The sequence below is a fragment of the Gymnoscopelus braueri genome (assembly GCF_963280865.1).
Source record: "Gymnoscopelus braueri genome assembly, chromosome: 1".
In the NCBI taxonomy this organism is placed as follows: Eukaryota; Metazoa; Chordata; class Actinopteri; order Myctophiformes; family Myctophidae; genus Gymnoscopelus; species Gymnoscopelus braueri.
The window spans coordinates 29473421-29488032 of NC_137603.1; the positions used below are offsets into that span (position 1 = coordinate 29473421).

Consider the following 14612-nt stretch of genomic DNA (forward strand, 5'->3'; position numbering starts at 1 on the left):
CCCCGTTAGGCCTACTGACTGAACTTTATAACACAAAAAAAAACATTACTTAGAGCACCTTAGGTCATAGCAACGCAAGTCAAGGAAATCACTTCTCCTATTTTGAGTGCAGGTCAGGTTATTCTACCAAGCAGTCATTGATTTTAACAACACTCTTGGGGTGGGCTATCTCAAACTGACTACATTTCATTTCACCTGTATTACTGAAACCTAGGGTATTTTTTTTAAGCATCAGTTACTGTATGCATCCTGCATCTCCAATGACTATTGTGCTAGTCTGTGCACTGTAGAGGACATCAAAATGAAGCCTTCCATGCAAGTGATTCAGATTAAAAGTTAATTTCATTTGACTCACCCTGACAAGAAAATTAGATGTGCACTGCCTAAAGTTTCCGGTTCCCACTCTTAGAGGTGCCAGTGACATTATTTATTTATGTTAGGTTAATAGCCCAACCGACATTACAGTCAGAAGTGCTGATTTGTGGCCAAGACCAATTCTGCTGCACTCACTACACTACCCTCTAAAATCACAAAGGCCCTCACCCTAAAATACTGGAGCTCAGTCCTCATCCATCAGAGCTTTCGACAGACAGACAGGCAGGTCAACCTACCTCCAACACACACATGGACACCAACAGGCTTTGAATAGAGCTTTTTTTCTTCTTCTTCTTTTTAACTACAAGCTTGATGCTTTTCCTAATATAACTCAGCCACAACAAACATTTAAGTTATTAAGCTCTCATGTTGCTTGTAGGACTGTTCATTGTTCATGGGACTTCTGGTCAATTCTGCAGACTACACTAAAGCCATGTTTAGCTACAAATACTGTACTCTGTCTCTCCCTGGTGGACAGAGAAAATACTAGCCAGTTAATTCTGGTCTTGAATGATGTCACTGCTACATACAGCACCCACAGATTTTTCCCACGGCGCCGGCCAGCAAGCCATCAGCATATTATAATGGACACTCATGGACGAATTACAACGGTGCCTGCACAAATCACACCATGGGCTTCAGCGCATTTGTGCATTTCTTTATTTTTTAATAACTCGCACCATAATAACCCATGGACCCTAACCCATAAATGAACCGTTAGATTTTATTTTATCTTTATCAATTCCTAACTGCTTGGCAAGAAACATCAAGAAATGTATAACCCAGATCTATAAATTAGCCCAACAAATAACAGTAATACTACTTTCAATTTCTCTTGTTGAGATCAGTGCTTGCGTATCGGAAAGAAAACACAATCAAAACGTGCGGGTCATTTTGAATCCTCCAGCTAATATAATCTGACTGGGCAGTGAAGCCCATTCTACGGTCCTGCAATGACTTACAGGTCTTTATGATCAATCAATCATCTAAACAAAGCTGGAGTGCAAGAGCCACTGCCAGGGGAGGTCTGACCTGCGGCCTAGCGTGACATTCAAGGAAGGAGTGCTGCTCACCCAGGAAATCCCATTACTCCAAAGTATGATGGATATCCATACTGGAAAAGCTCATATGTGGTCTGACGTATAATTTGTTATAATTTGTAAAACTGGCGTGGCCACGTTCACCTTTATCACCATTCTTTTTTTCTTTGCTTTTTTCAAAACTTCTGCCCCAACACAATGATCATAGAATATTCTGTTCATCTGTCCCCATGTTTGGAAAAAAAAATCATCTTTGAGGGTCTACGGGGAACCCTGACTAAAGTGTGCTGTTCAGCCTGCTCAGTTTGTGAAGTTACAGTTAAACCTGAATTTAATATAAAATATATTGTATTGTACAGCATTAGATTATTAGAATACAGTGTCGAAGGAACAATTTGATTATTGGAGATTTTCGGGTGGCGCAGTGGTAAAGTGCGTGCCCACAACCACGGAGGGTGTAGGTTCAAATCCACCGTGGTGCATCCGGCTTTATCGAGCGTCTATACCATTGGTTCCCAAAGTGGGGTCCGGGGACTCCCAGGGGTCCTTGAGGGAGTTCCAGGGGGTCCTCAGCTAAATGATAGTTAGGAACCAAATTGTAACTGTCCATTTGGTTCCATTTTACCCTCTCAGAGTTAAATTAACATTGATTTTACAACATAAACTGGGGTCCCAGAGATAGAAATGGCATTAAATGGGGGTCCGTAGCCTAATGCATGTCAAACCTGGGGTCCTTGAAATTAAAATGGTTGAAAAGCACTGCTAGAGCCGTAAAAAATCTTCTCTTATGGGGGTCCTTGGCATATCTTTTCAAATGGGGGTCCGCGGGCTAATAAGTGTCAATTTGGGGGTCCTTGACATGAAAACGTTTGAGAACCACTGGTCTATACGAACACAACTGACTCGTGTTCAGGGGAAGGTAGCCAGACAGGGAGGGTGATATTTGCCATTGCATGTGTTCTACGGGCTGGGGAAGCACCTGTCATCGGAGCGTTGCGTGGGAGAAGTAGGACTAAGGCTCTACTGCCGGTGGGGGATCAGTAGGATATAACACACAAAATGTGGGGAGGAATCAATTGGCAAAATGATTCAATTTAAACAGAGATTATTACAAAATGAATGTAAAAATAAATGTTATGGTATTTTTTCTTTAAAACCTTGAAAATGTTGTTTTCATTGTGATACCGATAAATAGGAACTTAAAAGTATACAAAGTTAGTTCCATTGTTCCATCGATTGATTGATCATTAAGATAAACTTACTCTGAAAATGCGCGCGGCCCACCCAGCCAAATAGCTGGGTGTTAAGTGGTCAGGTGGGTGGGCCGCGAACACTTTTGAGTTTTTCAAGCGGACCCCTATCAGGTTTTGGGAACGACCACTGTGCTGTAGTTCAGTATCTGTACCAAAAGTTCACGGGAGAGTTATATTTGCAAACATGTATTATCATTTCAGGTACTAATCAATAGAACCAAACAGCTGATGGCACTCCCAGTATGGACAAAGGTGAACAAAGAAGCGTCACATATTGTGAAAGAAGTCGTGCTTATCAACGTCTGTGGCAACAGACAAAGCCTCTCAATTCAATAACACGTTTCTCCTAACCTAAAAGCTTGACTAATTAGGAACCGGTGATTGCACATTAATGCACAAGCCTCCACCTCTGCTTTGTGCTGTACAGAATCACCATTTTCATGGTGTAAATTCTAATTTATATATATTTTTTTAATATAATTTTTTTTCTGCCCTTATTGATAGCCACAGTGAAGAGAGACAGGAAACAGGGAGAGAGTTGGGGTGCAACACACAGCAAAAGTCTAACGGGCTCAGGAGTCGAACCCAGGACTCACTGTCAGGCTGCATCAAAGCCGTTATGGCACGCGCTTTAACCACTTAGCCATTGGCTCCCCTTCAATCCAGCCATTTTTTTAATCTCACAATTGTTTCCACCCAGTTTGAGCCCCTACATTGAATTTAGATTTCACCTGACTTATCAGTAGGCAGAGGATCTCTGATCGTATTAGGCTTAAGAGATTAAAACACTATAGATATCACATTGCAGTAACATCAGTGACCTTTGGCCATGTCCAATACTTTCCCTCATTCATTTACATCAGTGGTTCGCAAACATTTTCATGTCAAGGACCCCAAAATTTTAAACAGCTGATCTACAAGCATACAACACGTCGCAGTGCGACACTTTGTGAGCTTGGAACCCCCATAAGAGAAGATTTGTGTTGTTAAAAGTTTAGCAAAATGTTCTGATCTACAAGCTCACGACACACCACTAGATTTTGATAATGATGTTCAAAATAAGGACACAAGGTTGAAACTGGCTAAACTGCCACAATTATCTTATGAATTCAAATTCAATTGAAAACAAAAGAAAAATCTACATTTTCCTCTCCTTTCCACTTGGTCCCCCTGGTTCCTTCACTATGAAAACCTGTGATCTAGCTTACTGTATGAGCTGCTTTGGGTCACTGAGAGTGAGTCATGTTTACCAACCCTCCCCTTTATTGTGTTTCGCTGTGATAAGAGACCAACAAACAGACAGCGGGGCCAAATCTCAGTATTTTTCTCTCCCCCACACACACCTCATTTCATTCCTCTGGGGAACAGTTTAGGATCTGCCCCTTATCTAGACTAAAGGTCACTCTAGTGGAGCCTTGGTGAGTGTCTGTCAATCCACCATGACAGTGTTTAAGAGATGATGAAATGAAGAATTTATTATATTAACTGACTGAGACGAGATCAAGAGGACAAAGGAGAAAACTACCAAAAAAGCTGTGTAAAAGAGGAGACAGAGAGAAAGAGAACGTGAGTGAGGGCCTCCGATAAATGGAAGCTTCACTGAATAGGTGAATTGGACGTCACTGTGAATGTCGGTGGAGTACGCCGGCCCATCTCAAAAACTCTGTCAACACAACTGGCTCTAGTTCCGCCTGCGTCAACATACTGATGAGAGCCATGAAGCTGACTGGGACCATGCAGAAACTAGACTCTAGTGATTATAATACCAGCTCCCTTGATGGGTCCTGCACCGTGGTGGCATTTGACAACCTCACGGTGCTGCACATGGAAACAAGCATAGCAGGTACGTTTGGTGACACTCTCAGCTCATTCACTGTCACCTAATCAGATACTGTACCAATAAAAGTAGTAACAAAAACAAGAACTGAGGAAGAACTCAACAAACGATGATGCTTGTTGTTATTGTTGTCAGGGACATGTAGGGTTAGCATTCTTGTTAACTCCTTATATACAGTATTCACACCGCTTTCTTAACTGTACTGTACTGTTCCCTGCATTGTTCATTAATATATGCCGTCCCTCTCAAATAAATGAATAAAGTAAGTAAAGTGATGTGAGGCTGTCTCAGCACTGTAAATCCACTCAGTCCAAGCCTTAATGGAGCAATCTGAAATGGGTGAATAATTGTTTTTTATGTGTGTTTGTATTGGCCGCTCGCAAGCGTTGCGCAGACCAGTGGTGCTTTGCCACAGGACTCTCACAGACACAGCAGCCATATTCCACATTCTCATGACATAGACACAAAAATGTGCCTTTGCAGTGACCTCAGCTCTCATTCCGCAAAACGCTGCAAAAGTACCAATCATTATTCCCACAAGAAGGACAAGAGCGCTCGAAATACCTCATTCCTCCCTCCTCTACCAACCCTCATAATCTAATTTCCAGTTATCATTAAGGCTCTGTTTGTGCTGAATCAGAGCCTTTCTTTGGCACTTTTAAAGGAGATGCTTTACCAGTAGACTGCACTTCAAATGCAGATAACTGCAAGGCAGATGTATTCTAATCTCTTGATTCAATCTACCCGATCTTTGAGCACAGAAAGCATTCTCCTTGTTAAATTGTAATCCCTGGCTGCTCTGTCTCCCAAAACTAAGTGTGCAATTTACATACATTACAGCCTGGAGCCATTGTCCATGCAAGCGCGGGAACACTACGCCAATGGAGTGTATTTGATGGTCAGTGGTTATAAGAGAGACAATCCTGTAGCAATCGAATACTGACAGGAGGCAATTTAGAGCAACATGGAGAGAGATTGAATTAAAAAAAGAGCTCCCAATGTAAAATTAGCCAGAGGAGGGTTGTGGACTTTGGCTTACTACTGACCTCTAACTGCTTTAATTAAATGTTGAGTTTCCTCTTCCTCTGAGTAATAAGTAGCAGGGCTCCTCAGAGGGCTATAAGTCTGGCAGCCACAGAGATATCTCTACCTATGACCCTGCTTTTATTATCACTCCTAGCACAGCCCGTGCCAGACTTGTGAAACAGTGCCCTCATGCTTCCTATAGTAAACCACAGGCTCACAACCAACACATTTCTATATGAGAATGTTGTGCGCCTGCTACTGTAATTCTTCTGCCTCATGGCAGTGATGAACTAGGATATCTTGCATATCTCCGCCAGGCCGGGCAGGCTACCCACGGCTGCATGTAAGTTGTGGGTTGCAGCCGTCAGGGCCCGAGGAAGTTACGGGGGAAATAAAGTTTTTACGACATACGGTTCAACATTTGTGGCAAGTGAAAGCCATTTTGGAGGCCGGCAAAAACATGGCGTATCGCATGACTGAGTAGTAGCAAAAAGTTTGTTTTGAAGAAAATGCTAAATGGCGGAAAATCGGGTTAGTGTAGTGGCCTACATGAGGAGTTGTTTCATGATCTAACCTCGTTTCCAACTTTTTCTCATGTGAAAAAAAAAAGCCTGGTAAAGAACTACGGCAGAAATTGTCTATAGGGCGGGACTTCCGTTGTTTGTAGGCCTCCCTAGGTCTTTTTTGTCCTATCAACACGATTTTCATGCCCTGGGAATATAAGCAGATCTGCATAGCATCAACGTAACTACCTTGGGCAGTACTTCATGTACTTTCGCTTAGACACTTTCAGGAGCCATTCTTGCCCAGTGTAGTTATGATGAAAAAAAAACATTTTGATTAATAATTTGGTTGAGTGACTTCCTTGTCCTACTGACAGCGTGCACAAAAAGGTTGAAGCTGATCCATCCCACTGTTTGCAAGATTAGGTCTGGATTCACACAGACAGACACACACACACACACACACACAAACATAATCTGTCACTGGCCTTTGGCCTAGAGGAGATCATAATAGAGCCACTGTGCAGGTTAGGGCTGGACGATATGACTTCAAATCAATATCATGATTATTTCAAACTTTTTGTTTTCACTATTTTAGATTTTTTTGTATGCCACCACAAAAAAGTATAATACAGAGGTAAATGGTTAATCAGGCTAATCAATTTAGCTGATTATAAAATAAATCTATTATTCTAATACAGTAACCTACACGAGCAAGATTAAGTCGGTTATTGGTTCTAAATATCAGTTTCGATATATTTCCAGTTAACTGCCCAGCGATAGTGTTGGTGCTTATCTGCTGTCACACAATCCTGACATTCTCTCAGTTAAATGATCTGTCTCAGATGCTTGTGGGGCTTGTTAGTTCAGCCTCACAGATGTTTATTTATTCATTGGCAGCCAAACAAAAGGGGGCCCGTGTCTTAAAAGTCATACAGTGTCCCCACCCCCTGTTACACTACCTTTCTTGTCTCTATTTCAAAGATGTCTGTTGTTTGCCTCCGGCAATGAATATGAGAAATGCATTATACATCAATAATCCTCATCATGATGGCATCATCATCATAACAATAATAATAAATTGATTTTATCAATAAGAACCTTGCATGGAATATCAAAATCCGTAAGTAATTTTCAAAACCAGCTATCTAAAATGCACATAGAGAATATAATAGTGTCAATTAAATCATAACTTCTACTGTAAGTCTTGATGTGGCTATTTTGTAGGGTTGCAACTATCGATTATGTTGTTAGTGACTTTTATATCGATTACTTTTCCGATTGATCGAATAATAGAAAAAATGTATATCTTTTAATATATATCAACAAACTGATTATCCATTTAAGCTTTGTCACAAAAACCTAAAAAAGAGGTGAATTATAATCGATGCAATCAATTAGTTTGATTAACTGTCTCACCCCTAATATCATGTGTTAATTGACAGAGTCAAGCGTTTCAGCACGCACCTCTCTACTGCTGCAGCCCAGTGGGAGCGTGTGTTCCATCTGTGCAGACAGAGCCACCGGGAAGCATTATGGAGCATTCAGCTGTGATGGCTGTAAGGGCTTCTTCAGGAGAAGTGTCCGCAAAAACCACACCTATACCTGCAGGTAAGATGTCACACGACACAGGGACATCGGTTAGGGAGATTGTATCTGTCAAGAAAATTATATGTCAAGAAATGAACCACTTATATACTTTGACGTGCGACACAAAGCGAAAATATCCGACCTACAAGCTCACAACGCATTGCAACGTGACGCATTGTGAGCTTGTAGATCGGCTATTCTCCTTTTTTTATTATTATTCTTTTTTTAAATCCATAGAAAAGATTCTAGAACATTTTCATCTATAATGACATGCCCAAGATAGTGACACCAAATTGACAACTCCATTAGTGGTTGAATTGAACGATGACAGATAGCTTTGTGAAGCTAAATGAAACACAACCAACCTGACCCCGGGCACTCACAAAAAACTAAGTTGTACAGTGTGATGATTCAAGTAGGTGAAAGATCCATCATAGAGGAGGTAGCACCAGAGAATAGAAGAAAACAACTTGTGGGTCATAGTCACTGGGATCTGCCCAGGCATGGAAGCAATAACCTATATGCAATGACAGAGGATTGAAAAATCAATGGTGAGATATAGCTGTGGGCTCTTGCTTTCCCATGAGAGGAACTGTATAACGAACTTTGTGCATGCGTGTGTGTGTGTGTGTGTGTGTGTGTGTGTGTGTGTGTGTGTGTGTGTGTGTGTGTGTGTGTGTGTGTGTGTGTGTGTGTGTGTGTGTGTGTGTGTGTGTGTGTGTGTGTCTGTGTCTATTTTGTCAGGTTCAACAGGCAATGTGTCGTGGACAAAGACAAAAGGAACCAGTGTCGTTGCTGCAGGCTACGGAAATGTTTCAGAGCGGGGATGAGAAAGGAAGGTGAGAAGCACAAGTCGAATTTAACCACCGTCAACCTGGCGTTATACTGTAGCTGCAACATTTACCCAAAAAATCAAAAAGGAAAAGAAAAAAAGAAAAAAGGAAATGTTAAAACATTTTGAAAACATGTTCAAAAGTAGCAAAAAGAGACGATATACAGCACAGCTAATAAGGCGTTGTATGCCTGCGCGTGTATGTATGTATGTATGCATGTATGTATGCATGTATGCATGTAAGGTACAGTATGTATGCATGCATGCATGCATGCATGCATGCATGCATGCATGCATGTATACAGTATGTACAGTATACGTACGTACGTATGTATGCATGTATGTACTATGTCAGTCTGTCTATACATTTGTCGACTAGAAGGTGCTAATGCAGATACGTCTATGCACACCTCTAGGTGTCCATTTAAAATTAGGACCATCAACATAATCTATCAATGTCCAAATGTGATCCAGCTAAAAAACTAAAATACAAACCAAAATGGTTAAACACAAATATCTCACTGCATGAAAGAGTACGTTTGACAATTGTAGACATACATAGTATAATTTCTATCTTACGTTCCTGTTGTACGTGATCCACAGAGAATATTAACTAAGTATGGGGCATTTTAAAGTAACTCCTAAAAGCCTGTCTGTCACAGGTTTATGGTCACAGCCCAGGGCTCATTGTGCTAATATTTACTGACCTTGGTGGTCTTGAAAGAGTAGTAATCCCTAACAGAAATGCATTTTGCTGTTACATAAGGGTCATAATTTATGAATGTCCTAATTTCGGCAGTTACTTTTGCAGTAACTTTTACCATTGTGAACAATACACAGCATGGCCATAAAAAAGCAGACGCTAAAATGAATAGCCGGTGGTAAAAAGCTCATTCTAATGAATCACAAATGATCTTGTGCCTATTCCAACCATGAGGCATAAGCAAATATTGCCATTTCTGATTTAGAGATTGCACAAATCTTTAGGAATTAAATTATTTATATTAAGGTCCTTGTAGTGTTGGGGCCACTAGTGGTGACATCCCAAGCAATAACCTATGGGCATGACCATATATGGGCATATACTGATGACAACAGGGATGAACCGTTCGTCGACTGACGGATTTCAAACTCGGCATGCGTGTAGCCGAGGACCACCAGAACCACTGATTTGAACGTTATTATGCCCATATATAGGCATACCGATATGCCCATACTGTATGGGTATATACTTGATGACATCAGGGATCTCTATCTATGGGCATAAGAGGGACAAGGACAGATACAGAGATCTTCATATATGGGTGACATCAGGGATCTCTATATATGGGCATTAGGGGACAAGGACAGATACAGAGATCTTCATATACAGTATGGGTGACATTTAGGGATCTCTATATATAAGCATAAGAGGGACAAGGACAGATACAGAGAACTTCATATATGGGTGACATCAGGGATCTCTATATATGGGCATTAGAGGGACAAGGACAGATACAGAGATCTTCATATATGGGCATTAAAAGGGACACAGACAGGGTACAACGGGTATTGCATAACTGAGTGAGGCTGTATTCCAAACTTGTGTTGTACCTGACTTTGCGTCGTTGCGTCTTACCTATTGATTGATTGAATACTTTAATAACAGTTTGCAAAAGGTACAGTTATACAATAATGCTAAAAGGATAACACAAAAAGGGGGCTTGTTTCCATTGTGGAAATTGTTTCCTGTGTATTCAATTCATCAAGACATAATATGTCTTGATTGATATAGTATTGTATGTCTTTATATTATAAAGACATACAATACTATACAAGAGATCATCAATACTAGGAACAGTAAAAGTATATGTAGTATGTACTGTATGCATGCATGTATGTACTGTATGCATGCATGCATATATATCTATATCTATATCTATATCTATATCTATATCTATATATATCTATATCTATATCTATATATATATTAAATTATTAATATATTAATATATTAATATTAATTAATAATACATTATTATTTATTATTGCATAGACTTTACTAGGACCTTAATTTAAATCATTTAGCTCAACTGCTTACTTGTGGAACCGGTGGGAAAATAAATTACTGTTAACTGCCCTTTGTCTCACAGTAGCTTATAGTAAAACAGGACGTCTCCAACAGTATCTCTACCATTTAGGATAAGATAAGACAAGCACTTTGGAGACCTCAGTGGTGTACTAGGCAGGGATTATTTTCCCCGTTCAGTAAGTGTGCATTTTTCAATAACACAAATAACGCTGTGCACTCTACAAATTATTAAATAATGTGTTCATTATAAATGTTAGCAGCAAGACGCTAGCAAAGCTAGCCCCCATCCCAGCCAACAGTTGAAGCTAATATTCTCTGCAGGTCCAAGTACTACAGTACAGGTCTGTAAGAGGCAAATTCACATTTACTGGTCTAAAAGCACCAAACTGACCCTTTAAAGAGAAATTAGACCAAAGTCTGCTTCAAGCTGTTCACCCCCCGGGTTACAAGACAAGACTTATATTACTTTGAATGGGGAGTTCGCTTAACCCATTTAGACCTGAGGCCGATTTTAAAAACGGCTTCTAAATCCTGACCTAAGATTTCTGAAAAACTTTAAATATTTATAAAAAAATTACCAAAAAATTATGTTGTTATATACTGTACATAGCAACAAGAACCCCAAAAGGGGTTCCCGGCTTGAAAGGTATAGTTACGTAAGTGGGTTCGAGGTCTAAATGGAAACAAATACAGGTGTTTTATATGTTGATTTCTCACATTGTCGCTGTGCGGTGGAAACCTTGAACAGTATGTGCAAAACCCTTCCTTTTCAGGAAATGGAATAAAGAACCTGTGTTCCAATGGATCCAATGTGGTTATTACTTAGTCACAAGCTCTTGTTATTACTTTTCATTGGTTAAATATTTATAAAACCCACAGAGAAACTTTATCACTTTCACATTAAATTATTATTTTAATAATAATAATTCGTTTTAAACATAGTCGAACAAAGTCGAAAAATGTACAAACAAGGTTTCTGGTCGACAGCAATGACAAATCAACATATAAAACGTGTCCAAAAACCACATGCTCACAGTATGTGGAAACAATCACGTTTTTTGGGATATGTGATATTTACATGTTGGGTTTTCACATCAATCACATGTGAACAACAATAATCTTTCCATGTGGATTTAAGCAGAGGTAGAAAGTAACTAAGTCATAAGTATCCAAAAATATTAATACTCAAATAAAGTACAGATACTGCACTCAGAAAATGTACTTAAGTACAGTACTCAGGTAAATGTGCTTCATTACTGTCCACCACTGAGTATACATCATAGTTAAATTCTCAGTGTTTGTAACATTTTAAACTCATAAACTAATACTTAGTTGACCAGGGTCAGCTCTGTACATGGTCACTATTTTTTCTCCCTACCCATCACATCTCTTTGCTGAAAATAGCCGATCTACAAGCTCGCAATGCGGTGAGTTCACTGCGTTGTGATGTGTTGCGAGCTTGTAGATCTGCTATTTCCGACAAATGTCCCCCCCCAGAATAGGAATGCTAGGGTTCAAGTGGTTAATGTTTGCAAAACACTTTATGGACATAGGCCCATTTTAACATTTAATCCACATTCTCAATCATGAAAATGATCTCAATTTCCAATCTCCCATAAATGTCCTTTTAACAAAACCATTAAAAACCTTTCTACTTCCAGTTTCATATAAGAAATATAAAAGGCTCTATTAAAAATAAAAAGATAAACATAAAAGTCCCATTATGGCCAATAGTCACGTCTACAATGTTTGCAAGGTACAATTTTGTTGTGCCCAAAGGCTCCATTAAAAATTGCATTTTAGAGTAATCTCCAATAACATTATGATGAACGTTATTTTACTGAGGTCCCGTATTACCAGCACAGAAAACTGCAGTAAGTTACAGTAGGTTTGCAGAGGTTCTGTACAGTGTTATTTTGACAGCCAGGTTTGATTTAGTTTTAGTCATCGTCTTTTGAATACAATTATATTTCGTTTTAGTCATATTTTAGTCACCTGAAATGTTTTGGTTTTAGTCTAGTTTTAGTTAGACCACAGATATGCTCTAAAAGTGTGAAAAACATTTTATATTTCATATGGTCTTTAAGGTTCCTTTCCATTGGAGTGTGTGCCATTCCCAAGCCAGTCATCCTCAAAATCTTTATGAGTGTATGAAAATAATCACATGGGAATGTGAAATACTGTACACAAAACTGATTTTCTTGTGAAAAGGCTAACTGTGTGAAAACTGAAAACACATCAAATGAGGAAATAACATGTGAAATTTGTATACATATTTATACTTTTCTTTTTTTTTTTACACGTTTTGCCTACATGTGCACCGTGCATGTACTGTTGGGCGTTATCTTCCAGTAGCTGACACAGATAACCAGGGAAGAGAGATGGGATTAGAGAAACCATGGATTGCCTCCTCACATGAATAATTAACATGGCTGAGTATGGGCAAATATTTGTTTTGCAGTTCTCAATAGAGACATGCGACTCCAAGCTCCCTGTCCCGGGGAATGTTACATAAAAGAGAAACCGAAGTTTAAACTCCCTGAAGAGAAGGCCAGGAATATTTCTGCCTCACTATTTGTCAAGCGGCTTGAATACCACAGCGACATTTCACATGTAAATTATGACAGCCACTTTGATTTAATAGGTGTTTTGTTTTACATCATATCTTACAACACATACAGTGAAACAAAGCCACCCCAGACATACAGACCTTTTATGCTAGTCCTTTTAAGCCTGATTTATGCAACGTGTAGTGAGCTTGTAAATCTGCTATTTTTGACACCATCAAACGACAGAGTATGAACTAGAAAAATGTGCTTCTTGGAGCACAGGTCTCCGCCAGGCTAGGTAGTAGAAGTCAATCTTAGCCAATCAGATGTAATATGAAAAATCGGACAGGTCCGTCTTGGATGATAATGCGTGATGTTTGGACAAAATCTGTAGGAGTGATAGCAAAAATCTTCCTCCTGGTGGCGCTATAACAGTACAATGTGAAAAGGGTGGCATTTCTTCCTTGGCCTAGTGGGGAGGTGCGTACAAAGTTTCACGGCAATTGGACTGCGTTCATGATTTGAGGCATTTTGTTCAAAACAAGCCAATCTTAGCCAATCAGGATATATGAAAAATCATATGTCTATAACAGGCCGATGTGAAAAATCTGGCCTCCAGGGAGTGTGTGAGCACAGTTTCACGACAAACGGTCCAACGGTGCCGGAGATTAGCTGTCCACAGACGCACGGGACGGACGGACTGACGAACACACACACAAGGACGCACGGACGGACAGGGGCGAAAACATAGTCTTGGTCACGCCTTCGGGCATGGCGGAGACAATTAAGCATTAGAGCATGTGGTTCCCAACCTTTTCTGGTTCAGGGCCCGCTTGAAAATCTCAAAAGCGTTTGTGGTCCACCCACCTGACCACATGGTCATATGGGTGGCCCACCCACCTGACCACATGGTCATATGGGTGGGCCACCCACCTGACCACATGGTCATATGGGTGGGCCGCGTGCATTTTCAGAGCATGTTTATTTTAACGGTCAATCAATCGATTGTGTTCCGTGTGTTTATATTTTTACATTATATTAAATGTCATATTATCAATACAATCTTACTGGGGGCCCACTTGCAATGACCTTGCGGCCCACCAGTGGGCCCATGCCCACAGGTTGGGAAATCGCTGGACTGGAGCCTCTTCTCTCTCACCACCATCGGGCTATTTCAATCTATCACTCAACTGGTGTATCATAGAAGAGTCATTTGTGACACTGTCACGCAGGGCCATGTCGCTGGAGCAGAAAGGGACTCTCCTGTTCTCGCTGCTGCTCTAGTTTGATTAATCCATTAAGACCGGGAACGCATCTGTGTCATTTTACGATTTTTTTTGGCTATTCAAAAATAGCAGATCGACAAGCTCATAGCGCGGCACTGAGGGCACTGAGTGCCGCGCTACAAGCTTATAGATCTGCTTTTTTTTTATCGTGGACATTTTGTGCAAATCTTTGAATATATATATATGTTTTAAAGCGAACATTTTTAACTCCGATCCGTACTTATGGGGGGTCCCTGGAACAACATGTTTT

At 40.2% G+C, this 14612-nt stretch overlaps 1 protein-coding gene across 1 annotated transcript in view; it reads left to right on the plus strand.

Moving 5' to 3' along the window:
- The window catches only part of hnf4b (hepatic nuclear factor 4, beta), a gene marked incomplete at both ends in the record, with an annotated part of 130180 nt that overhangs the window by 100663 nt on the left and 14905 nt on the right, over positions 1-14612 (plus strand). Inside the window, 3 exons of the mRNA XM_080432684.1 lie at positions 4354-4511; positions 7480-7645; positions 8369-8463. Of these exons, the coding sequence (XP_080288810.1) occupies positions 4354-4511; positions 7480-7645; positions 8369-8463 (419 nt within the window). The remainder of the gene's footprint in view (positions 1-4353; positions 4512-7479; positions 7646-8368; positions 8464-14612) is intronic.